A 19,580-nucleotide genomic window follows, 5' to 3' on the forward strand; every position below is an offset into this window, starting at 1 on the left:
GGTGAGGTGGGGGTGGAACTGGGCTGAGAAGCAGGATGTAGGAGGTGGGGGGAAAGGGGTAATGTTACTTAATAGTAATTTTTCAGAGGTAGCAACAAAAAAAACTAGCCATTTTAGCTTCTTCTCCAAATAGGAAGAGAAGTGAAGGTGCTTATGAAATTTCTAGTCTGCATGAGGGCAACTGTAATGGAAGTGCAGCGCTGTACTCCTCACAAAGCTTACAACTCCCCAAAGCACCTTCATCTCCCTTCCTGTTTGGAGAAGGTTTAATGGCTCCTTTTGTTCCTTTTTAACTTTTTGCTGCCTCAGAACAATTCCTGGTAATTCATTTTCAAAGCATTTTACACACCCCTCAGTTTAACCTTCGACTTATCCAAGGGTAATAGAAAATTCCATGAGTCGAAAGCTGTTCTGTGAGATTGGCTGATGGGTGGCTGGGTGAGCTGGCAGAATATAAAAGTGTTTCTAGGAGGTGATTCTCTATGGCAATGGTGCCAGATATTGCTAGGCCCTGGGCCAAGGCATTATTGTGGGCCCATGAATCTCAGTACCTGAGGGGGTACTACTCTTCCCCAGTTAATGATAATCAATAATGCTCTACTCTTTTCACTTATCTGTTAATTTGTAGATCTGCAGATCTTCTGATATGGATGACTTAACTCAGTCTTCTGATACAGCCACAGAGGATATTGAGCTGCCTAAATCAGTTTGCAGAGAGGCTGTTATGTTGATAGATCAGCTGAGTTTAAATAGTACAGGTAAGAACGTTTTTTCATAATTATCAAAGAGTAACTTTATTTAATTTTATTCTGATTGCGTTACAAATAAAATATGTATTGGGAATTGGATACAAAAGACTGTATCCAGCTCACTGACTAGCACTCAGTAATGACCCCCCATATTCCTTTAAAGAGTGAGCAATAGAGGATTAATTTTGGAAGAAGGTATCTCTCAGTACACTTTCAGGTATTGTTAATAGAAGGAATGTAATCCTCTTTTCTGAATTTTCTTTTAGGAATATATAGTTTAGATTTATTTTTCTATTTCATATCCCGCCTTTCTGCCCCAAGAGAATCCAAGGCAACTCACAGTAACAGCAGAATACTGTAATATAAATCATAAAACATGTTAAACATAAATATTTGTTAGCACTAATGTTAAAACCCATTTTTGCCTGGCCCACAGGTGTACACACTTGATCCCTTGTGTATATGCAATGTTGGGTAAAAATGGTTTAATCACAAACATCCCAGACAACTCAAGTTGCAGACCAGCAGGTTGTCTTTTATTATTCATAATACTGCTTTTTTATAGCTGCCTTACACTAAATATTTAAGGTGGCCAGGTTCTACAGTTTATTAGGGTCATTAGGTGCATATTGAAATAGCCACAATGTGCTATACCAGTGTTTCTCAATGGTTGTCCCCATCTGTACCACTTTGCATGGTTCACCTATTGGAAGTATCACCAGACGTAACTGGTGATGATGTCATTGCCAGTTACGTCCAGATTGGAAGGCTAGATACAATGCAACAAATTCCAGTAAGAGGCTCAGGGCAGAAGGGAAGGCTTTTTAGGGAGTGCAAAAAGCACACACTGGAGCTCTGCCCACTGAGCTGAGCCTCCTACTGCTGCTCATTGAATTGCTGGTCTTGTTGCCAGGTGCCAGGGGTCTTGGGGTCCCGTGAGTACTAGACATCACCTCAGGTACCATCAGTGATACGAGTACCACTGGTTGAGAAACACTGTGCTATGCAAATGCACTTGTTCTTTGAGAGTTCCTGTGCATAAAGGGATTTACCCTTTGTTGCTGACAACTCATGAGCATGAGCATGTAATGAATGGAGAAGCCTGAACTTGCCAGAGGTTATATGTGTACATCTGAACATGTTTGAAGCTTGGTAATAGAATCATTATGTTGAATTTCCAAATGTCAAATATAATATGATTAATTTTGACAGAAAATTTTGGACAAACATATTGAGAGCAATAATTTTTTTTCCCCCAAAGCAGATTCTGTAAGTCTCCTGAAAATTCAAAATGTATTTCATGGATATGAGCGTTTAATTGAACACGAAAGGGGACGTTATGCTCAGGTCCTTGGAAAGGTAAAAAAACTGGAGAATGAGAAAAAAGAGCAGCAGAGAATGTTGGAAGAAATGAGAGAAATGAAACGTATGGTGGATCATCAAAAAATGGAACGGGAAAGTGATATCGGCGATCTTAAGTAAGAATTCAGTTTCAGAAAGTTTTACAGTACATAGTTTTGTTTAAAATTTGAAAACAGATTATGAAAGGAAATGAAATCAGAAATATTCTTAATTGCTTTGCTGTAACAAGCTAGAACAATGCTTCCCAAAGTGTGGGTCGTGAACCACTGGTGGATCGTGAGCCCGAGCACAGTGGGTCGTGATCTGTGCCCTCCAGCCCACCTTTGCTTGTGTTTGGCTCCAAATAGGAGCCAATCCAGAAGTCCCAGTACTTACCAGAGCCTCCAGAGGCCTCTCCTAACCTAGCACTCCCATTCTACAAGCTTCTGCAGGCCTCAGAATGGCCCTGAGAAGCCTCTAAACAATTTCCGACTTGCTTCTAAAAACTGGAAGTGGCTTTCTGAGGCTTCCGAGTCCTGCAGCGGCCTGTGGAGTGGGACTCTGGCCTGGGAGAGGCCTCCAGTACCACCAGGAGCATCGTGACCCACAGCAGAGGACAAGGTGGGTCATGGCACAGCAAGAACATCTGTAGAAGCTTTGTGGGGCTACAGGAAAAATAGTTCAGCAGAGATGTTTTGTTAGTCTTCATCTGCCCAGACACCCTCATAGTTGACACAAGAATACATCAATTTTGCTATGTGTAAGTTTCTCCTGACCATCCCTGAACCCCCTCAGAAATCACCCCGCAGGCCTAAAGCACCAATTTAGCATCTAACTTTCCTGCCTTGAGTCATGCAGGGTGAGCCCAACCTTCATAAAGTGATGGAGGGACCTCATTCTCCTGACATGGTTAATCTTAGAGTGAAACAAGATGGTACAGAAGGTACATAACTTTGTATTTGGTGGTATACTGAGCAAAATGTGATAGTACAGGTGCAGCCTATTTATCCATGGATTTTTTATCTGCAGATTTGTCTCAATGAAAATGGGGTGGGGGAACTGAAGGTCACACATACCTTTGCCCTGCGCTGTTGTCTCGATCTGTTTCCAGGCAGCCCAAAACACTGCAAAAAGGCTCTGCCTCCCCCAGGCAGGGAAATAGCCCTGGAAGAGGTTCACCTTGCAAGGAACAGTAACATTCCTGGAGCTCCTGAGCCTGCAAAGAGGCTGAGGAGGGGAAGGGGGGGGGGGCGGAAAACCTCTGTAGCCAGAACACGTGCAGCAAGGTGGAGCTCTCTCTCTCTCTCTCTCTCTCTTTCTCTCTCTCTCTCGCTGACACTCACACAGGGGCAGGTGTGGTAGCAACAGAGGGGATTGCTTTAAAAAACCCAGGGAGTTGTCAGATCCTGGGGAGGGGGTTGAGGGTCCTCCGGCCAAAAAGGGTTCAGATTCACCCTGTGGCAGGTTCCTGGGGTGAGGCTGAGTGGCCTCAGGTCCAAAAAGGGGGGGGGGTTAGATCCATCCGGGTCCCCCTCTTTGACTTCTAAGGTAGCCTGGGTCTCATGGGCATGCAGCCTTCCTCCTGGCTGTTAGCCTTGCCAGGCTTCCTCCTCATCATTGTCCTCCCCAGCCTTTATGGAGTTCCCGGCTCACCCCTCTTTCCCAGTCAACCCATGCACCTGGTCCTGGAGCCAACCCTGCCCTGCTGTCTGAGTCTGCAGGAGGCTTGCTTGCCAGCTGAGCGGCTCTGCGCTCCGGCCTGCCTCCTGCTTCTCATCCCCGCCTGTCTCCCCGCCAGCCTGCTCCTGGCTGAGCCCCCATGGGGTGAGAAGACCCGGTGGCATCCACGGGGGGAGGCACCCTCCCTGGGGGCGCCACTTGCAGGCCAGTGTGCTTCCCCGCTCGTCCTCCCCCACCGGACCCAGCTGTGGGGCTCCCTTCCCCACCTCCCGGGCGGCCGGCTATGGGTGAGGCAAGGCGCGGCCATAGCTGGAGCCACACCATCCACGTTGCTGCAGGCGGGGGTTGCTCTTCCCTCTGCCCCCGGCTCCCTGCAGTGCCTGGTCATCTGCAGGGGTTGCCAGGGGTTTACACCCACTTCCGCCTGGGGCTCTCCCCCGTCCGTCCTCCAGCACCCCTGCTCTCTGGGGGCTGCTCCTCCTCCCACCCACGGCTCCCCACCAGCCCTGGCAGCCCGCAGGGGCGACTGGTGGGGTCTGCCCTCCACCTCCCGTGGCTCTCCCCCGCCTGTCCTCCACCCCCCTGCACCTCCAGGTAAGGCAGGGGCTGACCAGGCAGCAAGCCCCTGACAGGAGTGTTTGCTGAATCCCCCCCCCCCATGGTGCAGGCAATCACCGACACAAGCAACCTCCCCCATAGTGCAGGCTATCACGGACACAAGCAAGCCTTCCCACCAAGCAAAGCATGAGATTTAGCCTACAATCCTCTCCACACTTTCCTGGGAGTAAGCCCCATTGACTACAATGGGGCTTACTTCTGAGTAGGAACGCATAGGGCTGAACTCTTAAAAGATCAGCATCCCATGTGAAAGAAGCCAGGCAGCTGGCATTGGGAGAGCTGAGTAGGGAGCAGAGGGGAGGGGATTGGTAACAGCTGCCTTAGTTTCCTTCCATCCGGAAGTGTCAGGCTGCAGTGTATTTGCGTAACTCTATGGAATTTAGCACAACATGTTTTTTGTTAATCGCGACGAGTCACAGAACTAACGTGGATGAATAGGCTCCACCTGTAGTCTTTTCATAGAACGTTATAAAGGCCATGCAGCTTTGAAGACTGTTCACATAAAGGAAAGTTGAGATGTTGAAAAATCTGTGTGGATTGCTAATCAGGCCAGTTAAAAGAAGCTCCATCTTCTTAAAATTATCAAATCCCAGATTCTCTTTGAAGCAAGAGGAAGAAAAGAGAATGAGTGCTGAAATACTGTATGAGAAAAACCAAGAACAGCTGAGGAAGAAAGAAGAGCAGTACTGTCAGCAGGTGGAGGAAAAACAGCAACTTGAGTTAATGCTGAGAACTCTGGAAATGGAGTTGAGAACACTGAAAACCCACCTGAAGGAGGTTAGATTACATTTTATTTATTTATTTACTTAATTATATCTGTCAGGGTTATTTGGCCCAATATACCTGAAGTTTGCTTTCTGAATAGGGCAAGTCTTTGATGTCTGAGCCTGCGTTTGTAAGCCTATGAAAGTGTAGGAACCTGTGTGCAATTTTCTGTATACCATGTGACGCTGATATGACTAATTATGTGTGTAGAAAAGTGCTGAGTCACAGTGACTCAGCTGCCACATTGCAAGTCAATATAAAGTTGGAACAGGTGCACCCTGGGATGCAGTCAGTCACGAGAGGATGAGGAAATCGTATGAGGTCATCCTGAATTTGAATGGTGCACAGAAATATATAAGGGAGGCCTCGGGCACAGCCTTCCTTTGTGGGTCGTTGTGTGGAGTCAGAAAGAGTGAGAGAGTCTGTGTCGGAGAATTGGAGAACATTGCTGTAAATACGCTTGCTGTTTTGCTGCCGGAGAGCATCATCTGTATATCTTGTAAATACAGCTTGGTGGTGGACATCTGCCTTGTCTTTGTTATTTCTTCCTGGGACTTTCTTGGAGCTCTCCTGGAGCCAGCATTCCGCTAGGAACTGGCACTACATTTTCTTCAACAGGAGAGACAGCATAACCCCACACAGCGTAACACAGCATGTCCCCAACAATATCCTGCTTTATCTCCCAAGTGGGCATTCAAAGCGGCTTATTATATATCGTAGAATATATAACCCATTACCACTGGTTTGAAAATACATTAAATGTTTATGTAAAGTTATTAAGATCTTTGCATAAATTGTATATTCTCCTGAGATGGTATATGGCCATCTTAGAAAAACCTTGCTGGCCTGTCACCAGCTTGGAGGACCCCCTCACTGACCAGCAGAGGAACAGCAGCCCTGTGGTATGTGCGGCGGTGTGGGTGACAGCAGGTGATGGGGTTGGTGGAATTTTTGCAAAGAGATTTTGCCCTGAGAGACCTTCAGAAAACTGGAAGGATTATGCAAACTGGTACAAACCTGAAGTTGACAGAATGACAAAAATGGACCTACCTCCAATGCATACTCATGTATAAGTCTATCTCATGGGTAAGTGAAGGTCAAGTGTTGTGACAAAAATCAGAGAATTTGCTATGATCCGCCGATAAGTCAAGGGTGAAACTTAGAGATATATGAAATTCTTTGCATGCTTTGAAAACTACTCATCCTTAATTGTTCTGAGGCAGCAACAAAAAACAAACAAAAAAGGAGCCATTTAACCTCCCTTAGAGGCAGCACAGAAATTGAGCTTTTCTCCAGACAGGAAGGAAGAGAGATGGATGCATTATGGGAATTGTAGGCATTGTGCTGAATACAGCACAGTACTTCCATTACAGCAGCCCTCATAAAGACTTTAGTTCCCAAAGTGCCCTCTCTTCCTGTTTCTTTGTACTGCATCAAAACAAGGTAAAATGGGTCTTGCTTGCTTGCTTTCTGTTGCTGCCTTAGAACTGGTAAATTATGAGTAAGTAAAATGGCTCTGATTTTTTTTTTTAACCCTTCTCAGCCCACTCACTCCCCACCTCACCATGCAACTACTCTTAGGCTCAGTCCTAACCAACTTTCCACACTGACATAGCTGTACCAATGGGGTATGTGCCGCATCCTGCAGTTGGGTGGCAGTCACAGAGGCCTCCTCAAAGTAAGGGAATGTTTGCTCCCTTACCATGGGAGCATTGCCCTAACTTCGGTGCTTGGTTAGGATTGCGTCCTTAGAAACTTTCTTCGACAGTTTTGACCCATGTATAAGTCGTCCCATGTTTTCAAGGACAATTTTAAGGCATACTTTTTGGCTTATATCAAGTATATATGAGTAGTCTAGAGTTGATCTTTGTCCTCTGGTCCTCCACTAGGCAGCCCTAGTTCCTATAAACCTTTGGTCAAAACAATTACAAATGCTAGCTCTCAAGAAAGTGTTTTTCCTTGTATTTCATATTCTGTTCCTCCTGTGAGGTTATGCTCTTTAAAAATGATGAGTATCTCATCAAGTACATTAGATATGAGACTCAGGAAAGCACCTCGGGAAATGCAAAGACTTGTGAACACTTATCGGTGGATTGTAACCTGACATTTGGAAAATACAAAATTAAGATGTAAGCGCTGACACCTTTTTCTCTCACAATTTATTTTGGAACAAAAGTAATTATATGATGACCTCTTTTCCAGTCAGATTTATTCCCCCCCCCCCCAAACCTAGACCTGAACATTTAAAAAATAAAAGTAGATGCCACAAAGGATTGAAATGAATATCCTGCTGGAAATATGTTCATCCTAGTATGTATTTACCCCAAAAAGAGAGTAAATATTTGAACTATTAAGCATAATGTATTTTGTCTTATACCGAGCTTGATATCAAGCTCTTATATGAGAAGTGGCTTCCCCATCTGTTTCCGTTAGGGTTTATCCACTAAAATTGAGTGTTGGGAGGGTTAGGACAGACAAAAGAAAATATTTCTTTACTCAGCATGTGGTCGGTCTGTGGAACTCCTTGCCACAGGATGTGGTGACGGCATCTGGCCTGGGTGCCTTTAAAAGGGGCTTGGACAAGTTTCTAGAGGAAAAATCCATTATGGGTTACAAGCCATGATGTGTATGTGCAACCTCTTGATTTTAGAAATGGGTTATGTCAGAATGCCAGTTGCAAGGGAGGGCACCAGGATGCAGGTCTCTTGTTATCTGGTGTGCTCCCTGGGGCATTTGGTGGGCCACTGTGAGATACAGGAAGCTGGACTAGATGGGCCTATGGCCTGATCCAGTGGGGCTGTTCTTTTGTTCTTACGTTCTTATGATTCCTATTAGGCTCACAGAATTGACCCTGACATAGAAGTAAAATTCTGTAGTAAAATGCTCATATGCTCAGCCTCACATGCTGTGGCACATCTTGTCATGAAAAATAGAATATTGTTCCATTTCGTATTTTTAAATGCTTTTTATAGGTTGAAGACGAGCGTAATGAAACACAGCGATTACTGTCTCAAGAACAGAATGCCAGAGCTCTGCAAGAGGGTATTCTGAATACCCATTTCTGGAGGCAGAAAGAATTAGAAGAATCAAAACGAAAATTGTCTAAAAGCTCAGAGGTATCCATGTGGTGAATCAAAGACTACAGATATTTCTTATATACAAAGATTTTTTTCCCTACAGTCTACTAAGATGAAATATCTCTATAACTTGTGCACCAGTCATGTTTGCTGTGGGTACACTGGTGTTTCCTGCAGCAAATTTATGAATGGTGTGAATGACAGATGTATATCTTTAAACATTAGTGTACGTATGTCAAGGAACTGTAGCCCAGTTAGGCCTCCTTGACATGAGGCCTAGGTACATGAGTGTTTTTAAGAATATGCATCATACACTTTGTGTTTTGTTTTGAATGGATAGGATCACATGAATTGTACCTAATATTATTTTTTAAAAATATATGCATTGTATTCTATGCGCAAAGGTCCCAGTCTGACAGTAGGGCTAACACAGAATGTAAAAGAGGCCCAGGTACAGATCAAGACCACCATGCAGAGACTCTGCATATGAATAAGGGTAGAGAAAGCAAACTTTGTGGGGCAAGAAATGTATTCACAAATCACATTTCAAAAGGCTGTTAGAAAAAGGGTCAAGATAAAGCAATATAAAATGCTCATATGACTTGTTGAGTATCTGTGTGCTGGGAACTTGATAGGCTTTCAGATTCATATAAATCCATCTGGCCACACTCCAGAGAACCATGCAAGTAGTTCCAGACATGCATGTGGTCTTTAACAGCAGGTTTCAATTTTGAAAACTAAGGGACTTCAAAAAACAGATGTTTATTTAAAGCAGCACTTGTCACTATAATTTTCTTATCTTCATTTTCTTATATCTTGGGGCAGGGGTGCCCAAACCCCGGCCCGGGGGCCACTTGTGGCCCTCGAGGCCTCTCAGTGCGGCCCTTAGGGAGTCCCCAGTCTCCAATGAGCCTCTGGCCCTCTGGAGATTTGTTGAAGCCCGCACTGGCCCAACGCAACTTCTCTTAGCATGAGGGCAACTGTTTAACCTCTCATGTGAGCTGTGGGATGAGAGCTCCCTCCACTGCTTGCTCTTTCACGTCTGTGATGCAGTAGCAGCAGCAAAGGAAAGGCCAGCCTTGCTTTGTGCAAGGCCTTTTATAGGCCTTGAGCTATTGCAAGACCTTCATTCATTCATATAAGTCCATCTTTAATATATTCATTTATGTAAACTTATGTAATTTTATTCAAATTTTAAATGTAAATTAATTCTTTTTTTCCCCCCGGCCCCCAACACAGTGTCAGAGAGGTGATGTGGCCCTCCTGCCAAAAACTTTGGACACCCCTGTCTTGGGGTTTAAAGCTTCCATTTGTAGTTTGGAACAAGTACGGTTTGTAGTGTATCCTATCCTATTCCCCTTCTCAGTCTTGATCCACCTTCCCTGGTCCACTCTGATTTGCACCAGCTAATATGCTGGCGCTGGTCTGAGTAGATCCATTCAGCAGCAGATGCTCACCCCGTGCAAGGGAACTAATGTTCCCAGCCCACAGGATGCAGTGCACATTCTGGTGGCAAGGCTTCATCAGTGGCTGCTTTTGATAGAGTTGGGCTGACAGTTTCTTATACCTGGATAAAACTCAAAACTAATTTGCTCCATACCACAAAGGTACGGAGCAAACCTTTAACTTCCCTTGGCACGCAAGGGACAAAGGAAAGAGTGTGGGGCATGAGATTTATGCTTATGCATGTAACGATAAACTGGTTTTGTGCTGCATCTGGAGCAGATGGTTAGGAAGGTCTGGGAAAGAAAGCATGTACAGAAGGTCTACTGTATACATTCTGAGACATCTGTTTTGCTGGCTATAATATAATTTCATTCTGGGATTATGGAAAAGAAAATTAAAGTCAGCTTCTGGGAGTTTATTAACTTTACTCTTTGCTTGTGTATCATTCAGATGTCTGATGGTCATGATCAAGAAAAAGAACTCTTACAGAAAAATAAAATACTACAAGATGAACTTTCTGTATTAAGATTAGAGCATGATCAGTTAATGGTTCAGCACCAGGAAGAAGCAGTCAAATATTTAGAAGAAAATGAAACTTTGAAGGAAAAAACTGAAGAACTTAAAAAAGAACTCAAAATGAATGAAGAGGCTTTGACTCAAACAGTTTTTCAGTACAATGGACAGATAAATGTATCCAAAGCAGAGTCTGCCATGCTAACTTCCAAATTGGAACTTATTAAAGAAAACAAAGAACAATTGGAGGTAGAACTTGATTCATTTCGTTCTCGATTGAATTCTGCCCTTCAGGAACTTGAACGGAACCAGATATCAAAAACCGACCTTGAACGAACTGTGCAACGAGAGCGTGATGACTGGCTTCGCTTAAAAGACAGACTGAATCACGATATGTGTAATTTAAGAGAAGCTAACAATGCCATGTCTCAACAGTTAAGCAAAGCTGAAAGTAAAGCTAATAGTCTAGAAAATGAACTTCATCATATGACACACACACTCAGAGAGAAGAATTTACTGTTAGACGGTGTTCAAAGAGACCTGAGTCAGTCACAGAGTCAAGTGAGGGAACTTGAAAATGCACGACAGACTGATAAAGATCAAATGAACAAATACGTTGTAAAACAAGACTCTCTGCAAGAACGATTGGCACAGCTCCAAAGTGAAAATCTTTTACTTCGACAGCAGTTTGAAGATTTTCAAAACAAGGGTATTATTAAAGAAAAAGTAGTGACCGATGTCCAAGATCGATTTAATGATATGTTTAGTAAACTGAGAGCTGATGCTGAAAAGCAAGTTGAAATGATGGAAGAGAGAAATAAGGAATTGATCACAAAATGCAATCATTTAAGGGAGCAAGTTTTTCAATATGAAACAGAAAAAGTAGAAAGAGAGGTAAGTGTATTGCAACAGTGTAATTTTTAACATAAATTACTGCTAATCAAATCCTCATCTGTAGTGGCAAACTCCAGGTGTCTTAACAAAGCTTCATGGAACCTAAAGCTGTTATTCTCTAAGGTTGTAGAGAGGTCAGGAAGACAGGAGGTCTGGCTTAGTGGTAGAACTGCCACCTATGATGCCAAAAGAACATCTGGGAATACAGTTCGAGACTGCCGGAAATATCCAAGAGTTGTTGATGTGATGAGTCATCCCAGCTGGAGAGAGGAGCGGAGGATGACCTCCTTCAGTGAGAGTGAAGGAGTGCCATCAGATAAAAGCATGGGAGGTGTATGCAGACAGAAAGATACCAGACTGAGAAGAATTCTACCTGGAATGAAGGCATCCTATGAAAGATTAGAACTCATAATTGTAAAAATCCCTACATGGTGTTTAGAAAAACCTGGGATTAAAGTCAGAGGAGAAATCCAGTGACAAGAAAGCCGGTATATAAATACTTGTAGTATTATTATTATGGTTTGATGAACAGGGTTAGCCCTATCAAGATACACTGTCAAGAGAGTGTATTTTGGGGTGGCAGAATTAGGTTTGTTCTGCATTGTCCACTATGGCTCCAGGGGACAGTGGGGAACAGCAATGAGGTTGCACACCTGGGAAACAAGACAAGAATAAGAGGAACGGAGAAATTCTGGGAAAGGAAAACTTTATGTGGTGGAAAAGCAGTTGGAATGTTTGGGAAGGTTGGTTAAAAGAGGCAGTTGGAAAAGAATGGGGGTGGGGGGGAGAGAGACAGTGGCTCTGAGGAAAAGCTGCTGAGCAGACGGTTAGGAAGGGCAGAGGTACATGAGAAGCATCCACTGAAGACCATCTGGAAAGTCCAACAAGAATCAAAAGCTCTGTAGAGAACATGTTAATCCTGACCTCACTATTCTCAAGTTTATAGTAAAAATTTTTAAAAGAAATGCTGTTGTGTTAGTGTTGTGTGATGGGGACCAGGCGCTAACCTGCCAAGTTCAGTTGCTAAAGGAACTGGATACGGTAACATTACCAAGTGGAAAAGGGGGATTTCAGTATCCCTTTCGCATTGCAGATGCACTGGCCTAAATGAGCATTCACATGCACCTTATCCTCAGATGTTAAAAGTTTAGGGTTCTGCCACTTAATATCGCAGCATATACTGCAGAGAAGAACCAATTGAAGATCAGATGAATTGTGGACCTAAAGTGAAGCACGTTTGAGAAGTAATTTGTTAGATCTGTGATTTAAGTCTGAGCAAATGGTGTCAGGCTTGCTGTCATTCAGCAAATAGCAAGTGCCATGAACTTTTCAAATTACATCGGTCAGGAAGGAAGCCTGATACCCACTACAATTTATAACTCAGTAGAAATGTATTTAATTTAAATAAATATAATCTAGAAGTTTTATTCTAATTGTCCAGACTCTATTTTCATGAAAATGTTTCCATCAGGGTGCGTTAAGACAACTGCAGCAGGAACTTGCAGATTCTCTCAAAAAGCAGTCCATGTCAGAAGCTTCACTTGAGGTTACATCACGTTACCGGAATGACCTGGAAGAGGATAAACAGCAGCTTCAAAAGGAAGTAGACAGGTTAAAGTGCAAGGTATGATTGTTTATTAAATCTTAACTAGCATATTTTTAGTCTGCCACTTGATTTACATTTTTTTGAAAAATACCACCCATTCTGTGGCAGCATCGTATCATGTATATATGAAGTTGGGATCAATTTAAATGGAAATTTATATAACCCTATAGAATCTGTAATCCATAATTCACCAGTACAGGTTGAGAGTGTTGCCTGCTGCTGTTTAGGTATGCCTAGGTCAGGCCTCAAAGTGGGTTAGTTTTCCGGAGTGATGCAGAGTCAGTGACAAACACTAAGATGGAAAGGAAAAAGCACAAGTTTTTTGAGGCCTTGTGTGACTCCCCAGAGACAAAAATCTCAAATCAAACAGAAGCTCTGACATCTTGGAGCAGGAAACCTATTATACTGTTCACAGAAAGCAGCACTACCTAATACTCAAAGTCACAAGGTACCACCCCTTTATCTAAAACAGTACTCTTGGCTCAGTACTTTTCTATCATGCTCTTCTCATGAGCTGGTCACGTAGGAAGCTCATGAACCTTCTTCCCAGCCATCTTATCGCCTAAGCAGTTTTTGTAAGTTTTGTGTGGAATGTGCGCATTTTGCAGGATGTGCCCCATTATTTTACTCTTTATCTCGCTTTCTCGGCTATGTGGGAACTTGAGTTGCTTACCCACAAGAGGAATTTCATTTTTCCCCCCTCTCTTGAGGCCAACTAACTCTTTTGGACTGTTGAGGTCCACCAAGTCTTTGGGGCCTAACAGGCCCAACTTCTGACACCAGGCCTAACAAGAGACAGGGAGAGAATTCTAAAGGAAAACACCATAATAACAGGAAGACTGATTTTGATATCATCTGGCATTCTTTACATAGAGGTATTCGAAAGCTAATTTAACCACTGGAGAACAGTAAATTACCTTGATGCAACCATGTCCTATGTATGTTTGCATAGAACAGTGTAGAACCATGTCCTGTGAACCATAGAACCATGTCCATAGAACCATGTCCATAGAGCATAGAACCATAGAACCATGTCCTATGTATGTTTGCATCCAACAGTGTTCAATAGGGCTTTTTCACAAGTAAATGTATATAAGATTGCAGCCTGAAAGTAACTTTGGCCCCAATTCTGTGGTGACCTTGTGCTGCTAGAATTGGCATTCCAGCAGTACATAGTCCTTTATGGCTGTGTGGCAACACACCATTTTCCGCAGCTGAACTGCTGCCGCAGCGGCCTATCCATGACCCCAGTGCCGGTAAGTTAGTGCAGGGGTGGGAGGAAGGCAGGGATGGGCATAAGAGGGTAGACCAGGCCAGGAAGGGGTTGTATCAGCAGAAGCAGCTCCACAATATCCTATCCCCTTTCTTGGCTTAATTTTGGCTTCCTATGTGCCTTCCTTGGACTTGTGTCAGCTAAACCACTGACCTAGACCCAGTGGGACAGTGAGAGCTTAGCCGTGGGCAAGAAACCAAAATCTTACACAGAGGCGATCTCTGGGTCTACCCCTCCTCAAACAGGATGCAGCAAATTCAGCAGTGGCATTGTTGCATTGGCAGGGGGTGGTTTTGGTAGAATTGGGCTGTCAGTCTTACCATAACCACCTTCTTATCACTATGGTGAACGGAAAAAAAAAAATCAAGTACCTATTCCTTGTACTTGGTTCCTTGCTCAGCTCTTTAAGCTGGTTATGTTTTACTTTTGCTGCTTTGTTTTTACAGCTGCAAGATTTGGAAGAACAATATAGTCAGTCTGAAAGGCGTACTTATGATTTAAGACATGCTTTAGATGCTAAAGAACATGAAACAAGTGTGGCATCACAGAAATTGCAAGATCTTCTAGCAGCCTCAACGGGAACAAATAATACTGTAAAACAGTTGGAAGAACATATGCAAAGGTAAGAAAAATTGCCACCATATTTAAACACTTAAGAATGTGATGGGGAATAAATCTGTATGAATCAGTTATTTTCAGTTTATAGTATGTGTTATGGAAACTTGTGCATGCACACACATACGTAGATGAAGCATGTTTTCCGACTTTGGTATGCATTTACAAATTAGTTTCTTTTTTTTCCTTTTAAGACTTGAAATAGAAAATGCCAGGTTGGAAGCTACAACAAAACAGCAAACTGGTAGAATCGAGATACTTCAGAAAGATTTGCAGAATAGCGCCTTTGTAAGTCAAGCATGATATATTGTCCAGGAAGAAGATTGCTCTTTCTATTTGATTCCTATAGGATATCTTTCAATATAGGGTTTTAATGTGAACACCTGGAAAGGATTTTGAAGCAGAGGATTGTCTTGGAAATATTTAAATTGTTTTTACTATAGCCTAAACATTTTTTAGAACTTCTTAGGCTCTGTAGAGGTACGGAATTGTTTAATTTATCTTCGGGCATCTTTCTAACTGGATTTATTGAATGATAATGTTCATATTCATTAATGTTCATCAATAATATCCAGTTTAGAAATTTGCCTTCATAAATTATGAAGGAAGTTACAATTTGTACAACTGTCAATTTTAAATGTTTTGTATATAGGTTCACAGTCGTCTTGAAGAACTGATAACAGGTCTACAGACAGCAAAAATCAATTTAGAAGAGCAGCTAAGTCACCAGGTATTTTGAGCCTCCTATATTAGGTCTCAGTAATTCAGTATCAGAGTTGAATTTAACCTTTTTAAATGCTGGTTTCTCTAGACTGGTGTTTCTCAAACTGTAGGTCGGGACCCACTAGGTGGGTTGCAAACCAATTTTAGGTGGGCCCCCATTCATTTCAGTATTTTATTTTTAGTGTATTAGACTTGATACTATCATGGTATGTAACTGCATTTGGGGAAATGTTGCAGACCTGTACTTTTAACAAGCTACTATGTATATTCTTTTAACAATGATAGTAAATGGGACTTACTCCTGGGTAAGTGTGGGTAGGATTGTTAAAAATTTTCCTGCGTGATGATATCACTTCCAGTCATAACATCACTTCTGGTAGGTCCTAACTGATTCTCATTCCAAAAAGTGGCTCCCAGTGCTAAATGTGTGAGAACCACAGCTCTAGATAGATGAATGTGTGATCAGAGGACATCAAAAGCATGCAGACATATTTCACCCCAGCGCTAATGAGCTCACAAAACTCCAGCCCACTGCATTTTGCAGGCATGAATTGGTCTTTGATTGCAACAAATCCTAGCTAGTTACATTGCAACAAAATATATGGGTGAAAGAGGAGAAGGAACAGGTGTAGAAAGCTAACCTGTGGGGGCAACCAGATTGGCAAACCATGATTTCACAGATGGATCCATGATCATTCTGATTGTGACTGTCCTTCGTTATAGCTGTTTCATAGGACCTTCAGTTGCATTTTATCATCCAAAGGCAATACGATTTCTTCTAGGTCCAAAAGCAAAATATGCTTTCAGTAACTACACAAGATACTCATAATATGTGGGAAGAAGAACTGAAGTCAAGATCAAAACTTGGAGTTCGCCTAACTGAACTAGATAGGGAAAAGGTGGAGCTGACGTCTCAGGTAGGTCCAGTGTACATATGGATGATTAAACATTGGTAAGCTCTGATTAGCACTGTGGTTATTTGTTGTTTCCTTCCTGCTCAAATTAAGAATTTGACATCCTAAAATAACCCCAGATATGATTCATCCATTCTAAGAAACCACAGTTCATAGGTATCAGTCTTGGAAAATTATACAGATCTGAATGTAAATGTCCACTTTTTAAAAACAAGTCTGTAATTTTAGACTTCAGAAATCCTGTTCTAGGATGATAAAATTTTTAAAAGGAAAGGAAACCTATAGGGAATGGATATAGGTTTTTATTCTACTTTAATGTGACTTCATAGGAGCACAAAAGATCATTCAAAAATAACACTCATATTTGCATAAGAGTCTTTCATGCCGGATCTCCCATAACTGATCAGGATACAAATTTTTACTCACACTGGCACCTGTGTGCAACAAAACTCTGCAATGAACAAAACTGGATGAACAGCCATATCTCTCCCCTCTTCCCCTTTTTATATAACTTGGTGTTTTATAATGCTTAAATAATGACTTAAGAAGTGTGTGTTTTTATGGATTTGTGTTTTTTAAAATTGCATTTTTTTTAAAAGCTTGAGTATGAAAGGAAGAAAGTGAAGAAGTTAATAGAGTTAAAACGATCAGTGGAAATGCGGCTAGATCAAGAAATGAAAAGAAATGGTGAATTACAAAAAGAATGTAGTGGGTAAGTACTTATTTATTGTTCAGAAATAATAAAGCAATGTGCTGGTTTATAGGCTTCTTATTGGAAATACAGATGTGCGTGTATTTCCTGTATCCACGGATCCGGTAGCCATGGTTTCACTTATTTTCGTCCTTATTCTCTGCCCCATGCCCATTACCTTCATTTTTATTCTTACCAGTAGCTCCAAGAATGAATGTGTCTTGCTTTTACAGGACGCTTGTAGTTGACAGGCAGGCAGGCAGCCTGCACACTAGAGGAGCACAGATAGAATATTAATAGGAAGCTTCCTTAAACGTTCAATGATTTGTTTGACTTTAGTGAACATGCTCTGAAATGAATGCTCTCCGACTTCTGTATTATCCATTTTTTCACAGCAACAATACCTGCATGTTCTGCCATAGGAAATGTCTTTGCAGTGGCTGGAATTAAAAATTATTTGCAGCAGATTTAAAGAAATTGATGCCAAGTGTGTTCCAGTTTTTAAAACCAATGTTTTGTTTGTTTTCTATACTATTTTCATTTCAGAATTAAGAAGCTTCTGAAAACCACTAAAAAGAAGCTAAAAGAAAGTGAGAGTGGAAACAGTTCATCTCCAATTAGCCTTAAAAGAGAAATAAAAAACAGATATTCTGAAATAGAAACTGAAGTGGGAAAACTAAGAACAAAGGTATGCTTTTAATCACATATAATATGTACACATGGGGGGAAAGTAGTTTGTGTGCTAGAATCTTGTGTTGTGACCAATGACACAATTGAGTGGTTCAGAAGGGAAGGAAGTGGAAGGTGAGGGCAAAAGACATAATGTAGCAGACCTTATTGTGAGGATAATTAACAATAATAAGGAAAGGGAATCAAAATAAAGTAATTCAATATTTTCTAATCACTTATTCACAGCGATAGAGTAGAGGTACTGAAAGGGAGGAGAGGCACTTGAAGATGTAAACATGACGATCCATTGTGGCTGCCTTGCAGTAGGGGGACTTCTTGGTCGTCCTCTATTTGACAGAAGCATAACTTAACATTCCTATCTGGCCAGCTCAGGGCTGGTTTCTTAGACTTGTATACAGCTCCCAAAATTTTCCTTACCAGGCCTATTTTTTCGCCTCACAGTAGCCCCCAAGGTCATAGTGGCCTTAGTAGCACAACTGAGGATTCAAAGGCTGTTGCTGTATCCCTGCCTGGACAACATACAAATATGGTTGAGGTCCTAGGAACAGGGTACCCGGATGCCCAGCGGACAGTAGAATGCTTGCAGATCAATGGCTTTGTAGCCCACTAGAAGAGTTAAACCTGTGCACATACTGGGACATCTGGAGCGAAACCAGATACTTGCCTCTTACAAGTGTTCCTATCAGGAATGGCAAGTGAAGCTCGCTCACCTGATCAGGCAGGTCTGGTAGAACTCATGATTCGGGCTTGGCTGTTGGGCATCATGATTTTCCGTCAGGATGTAGTGACCTGAGTACAGTTTCATACCAGCCATCTTCAGGGAGTGCTTCTTCCTTGTAAGGGCAGAATAAGCAGGTGCCAGACAGGCTCATCTGAAACTCTGCAGAGACCAAGGCACAGATTCAATGGTGGATGGACAAGGGTTGTTTAGCACAGAGCATGAGCCTCACGATGCAAGGCGGACTCGGGATCACCACTGATGCCAGCCTCATGGGCTAGGCAGCCCCCATGGGATGCTGAGACAAAGTATTTGGTCCCAGGAGGGGTTAAAGAGAAGCATCAACTGTTTGGACCTCAGAGCAATAAGGCTGGCTCCTCTGTCCTTCCAAGAGCGAGTCCAGTTCTGTCACATTCTGGTAAAGACAGATCTGGCAGGAAAGGTATTTGTAAATTGCCAATGCAGCACATGCTTCAAGGGTCTTCACAGAGAAACATTGCACTTCTCACCAGGGCATCTAGTATGTGGACTTGCATTGTCTTTAAAAAAAGAGAACTCTCCAGGCAGATACTTAATTTTTATTTGGCTTTAGTTGATTCCGGTATTTAGTTTTCTGGTTTATTCAGGTAGATGAACTATCTCGCCAACTGGACACTGAGTCAACAAGACGTACACAGTTGGAATCTGCAAACTGTGATCTACGAGAACAGTTATCTTCCATGAAGCTACTCCATAGGAATCATGAAAAACTGGAGAAAAGCAAACTGCAGCTGGAAGAAGAAGTAGCTGACCTCAGACATCACGTACACAGTAATTTGACGGATCACAACCAGTTAGAACAATACAAGCGAGACATTGAAGAAAGAGCTAGACAAGAAATAAGACAAAAACTGGAAGAAGTCAATTTATTTTTGCAGGTATACTTACAAATTATTTATTGCAACTTCATAGTAGAGACAATCTGCTATATGTATTCAACAGATCATTGAATCTCAGTGAACACAAACTACTACTTACAGACCAATCCTACGGGCGGGTAGTGCTGGCAGCATGCCAAGGGCCCCAGCATCATGGCAGGCCATCTGCCAGTCTGCTGCCTGCACATCACCTAGAAAGCTGTGCACAGCTGGCAGTATGGCCCAGATCGGCCAATGGAGGGTAAGGGCCCATGGTGTGGGCAGATCGCAGCTGTGATGGCACCCACTGCATCCTGAGACCCCATCCCTGGCTGGACATAGCTTCAGCAGACTTCCCTAAGCTATGCCAT

At 42.5% G+C, this 19,580-nt stretch overlaps 1 protein-coding gene and 1 pseudogene across 5 annotated transcripts in view; one reads left to right on the forward strand and one right to left on the reverse strand.

Annotated features, from left to right (window-relative positions):
* The window catches only part of LOC136657068 (zinc finger protein 420-like), a 657,687-nt pseudogene that overhangs the window by 619,431 nt on the left and 18,676 nt on the right, over positions 1-19,580 (reverse strand).
* LOC136657253 (ankyrin repeat domain-containing protein 26-like) overlaps positions 1-19,580 on the forward strand; it is a 41,715-nt gene that overhangs the window by 12,425 nt on the left and 9,710 nt on the right. For all 5 annotated transcript variants that reach the window (XR_010794749.1, XM_066633980.1, XM_066633981.1 and 2 more), the window contains 13 exons: positions 629-758; positions 2,014-2,227; positions 4,982-5,165; positions 8,126-8,269; positions 10,127-11,083; positions 12,555-12,707; positions 14,409-14,584; positions 14,772-14,865; positions 15,230-15,307; positions 16,083-16,217; positions 16,814-16,926; positions 17,452-17,593; positions 18,940-19,230. Coding sequence is in view for 4 of the 5 variants with exons in the window: in XM_066633980.1 (XP_066490077.1) it covers positions 629-758; positions 2,014-2,227; positions 4,982-5,165; positions 8,126-8,269; positions 10,127-11,083; positions 12,555-12,707; positions 14,409-14,584; positions 14,772-14,865; positions 15,230-15,307; positions 16,083-16,217; positions 16,814-16,926; positions 17,452-17,593; positions 18,940-19,230 (2,811 nt within the window). In the remaining variant the exon portion in view is untranslated. The remainder of the gene's footprint in view (positions 1-628; positions 759-2,013; positions 2,228-4,981; positions 5,166-8,125; positions 8,270-10,126; positions 11,084-12,554; positions 12,708-14,408; positions 14,585-14,771; positions 14,866-15,229; positions 15,308-16,082; positions 16,218-16,813; positions 16,927-17,451; positions 17,594-18,939; positions 19,231-19,580) is intronic.

Source organism: Tiliqua scincoides, chromosome 7, assembly GCF_035046505.1.
Source record: "Tiliqua scincoides isolate rTilSci1 chromosome 7, rTilSci1.hap2, whole genome shotgun sequence".
Lineage (NCBI taxonomy): Eukaryota > Metazoa > Chordata > Lepidosauria > Squamata > Scincidae > Tiliqua > Tiliqua scincoides.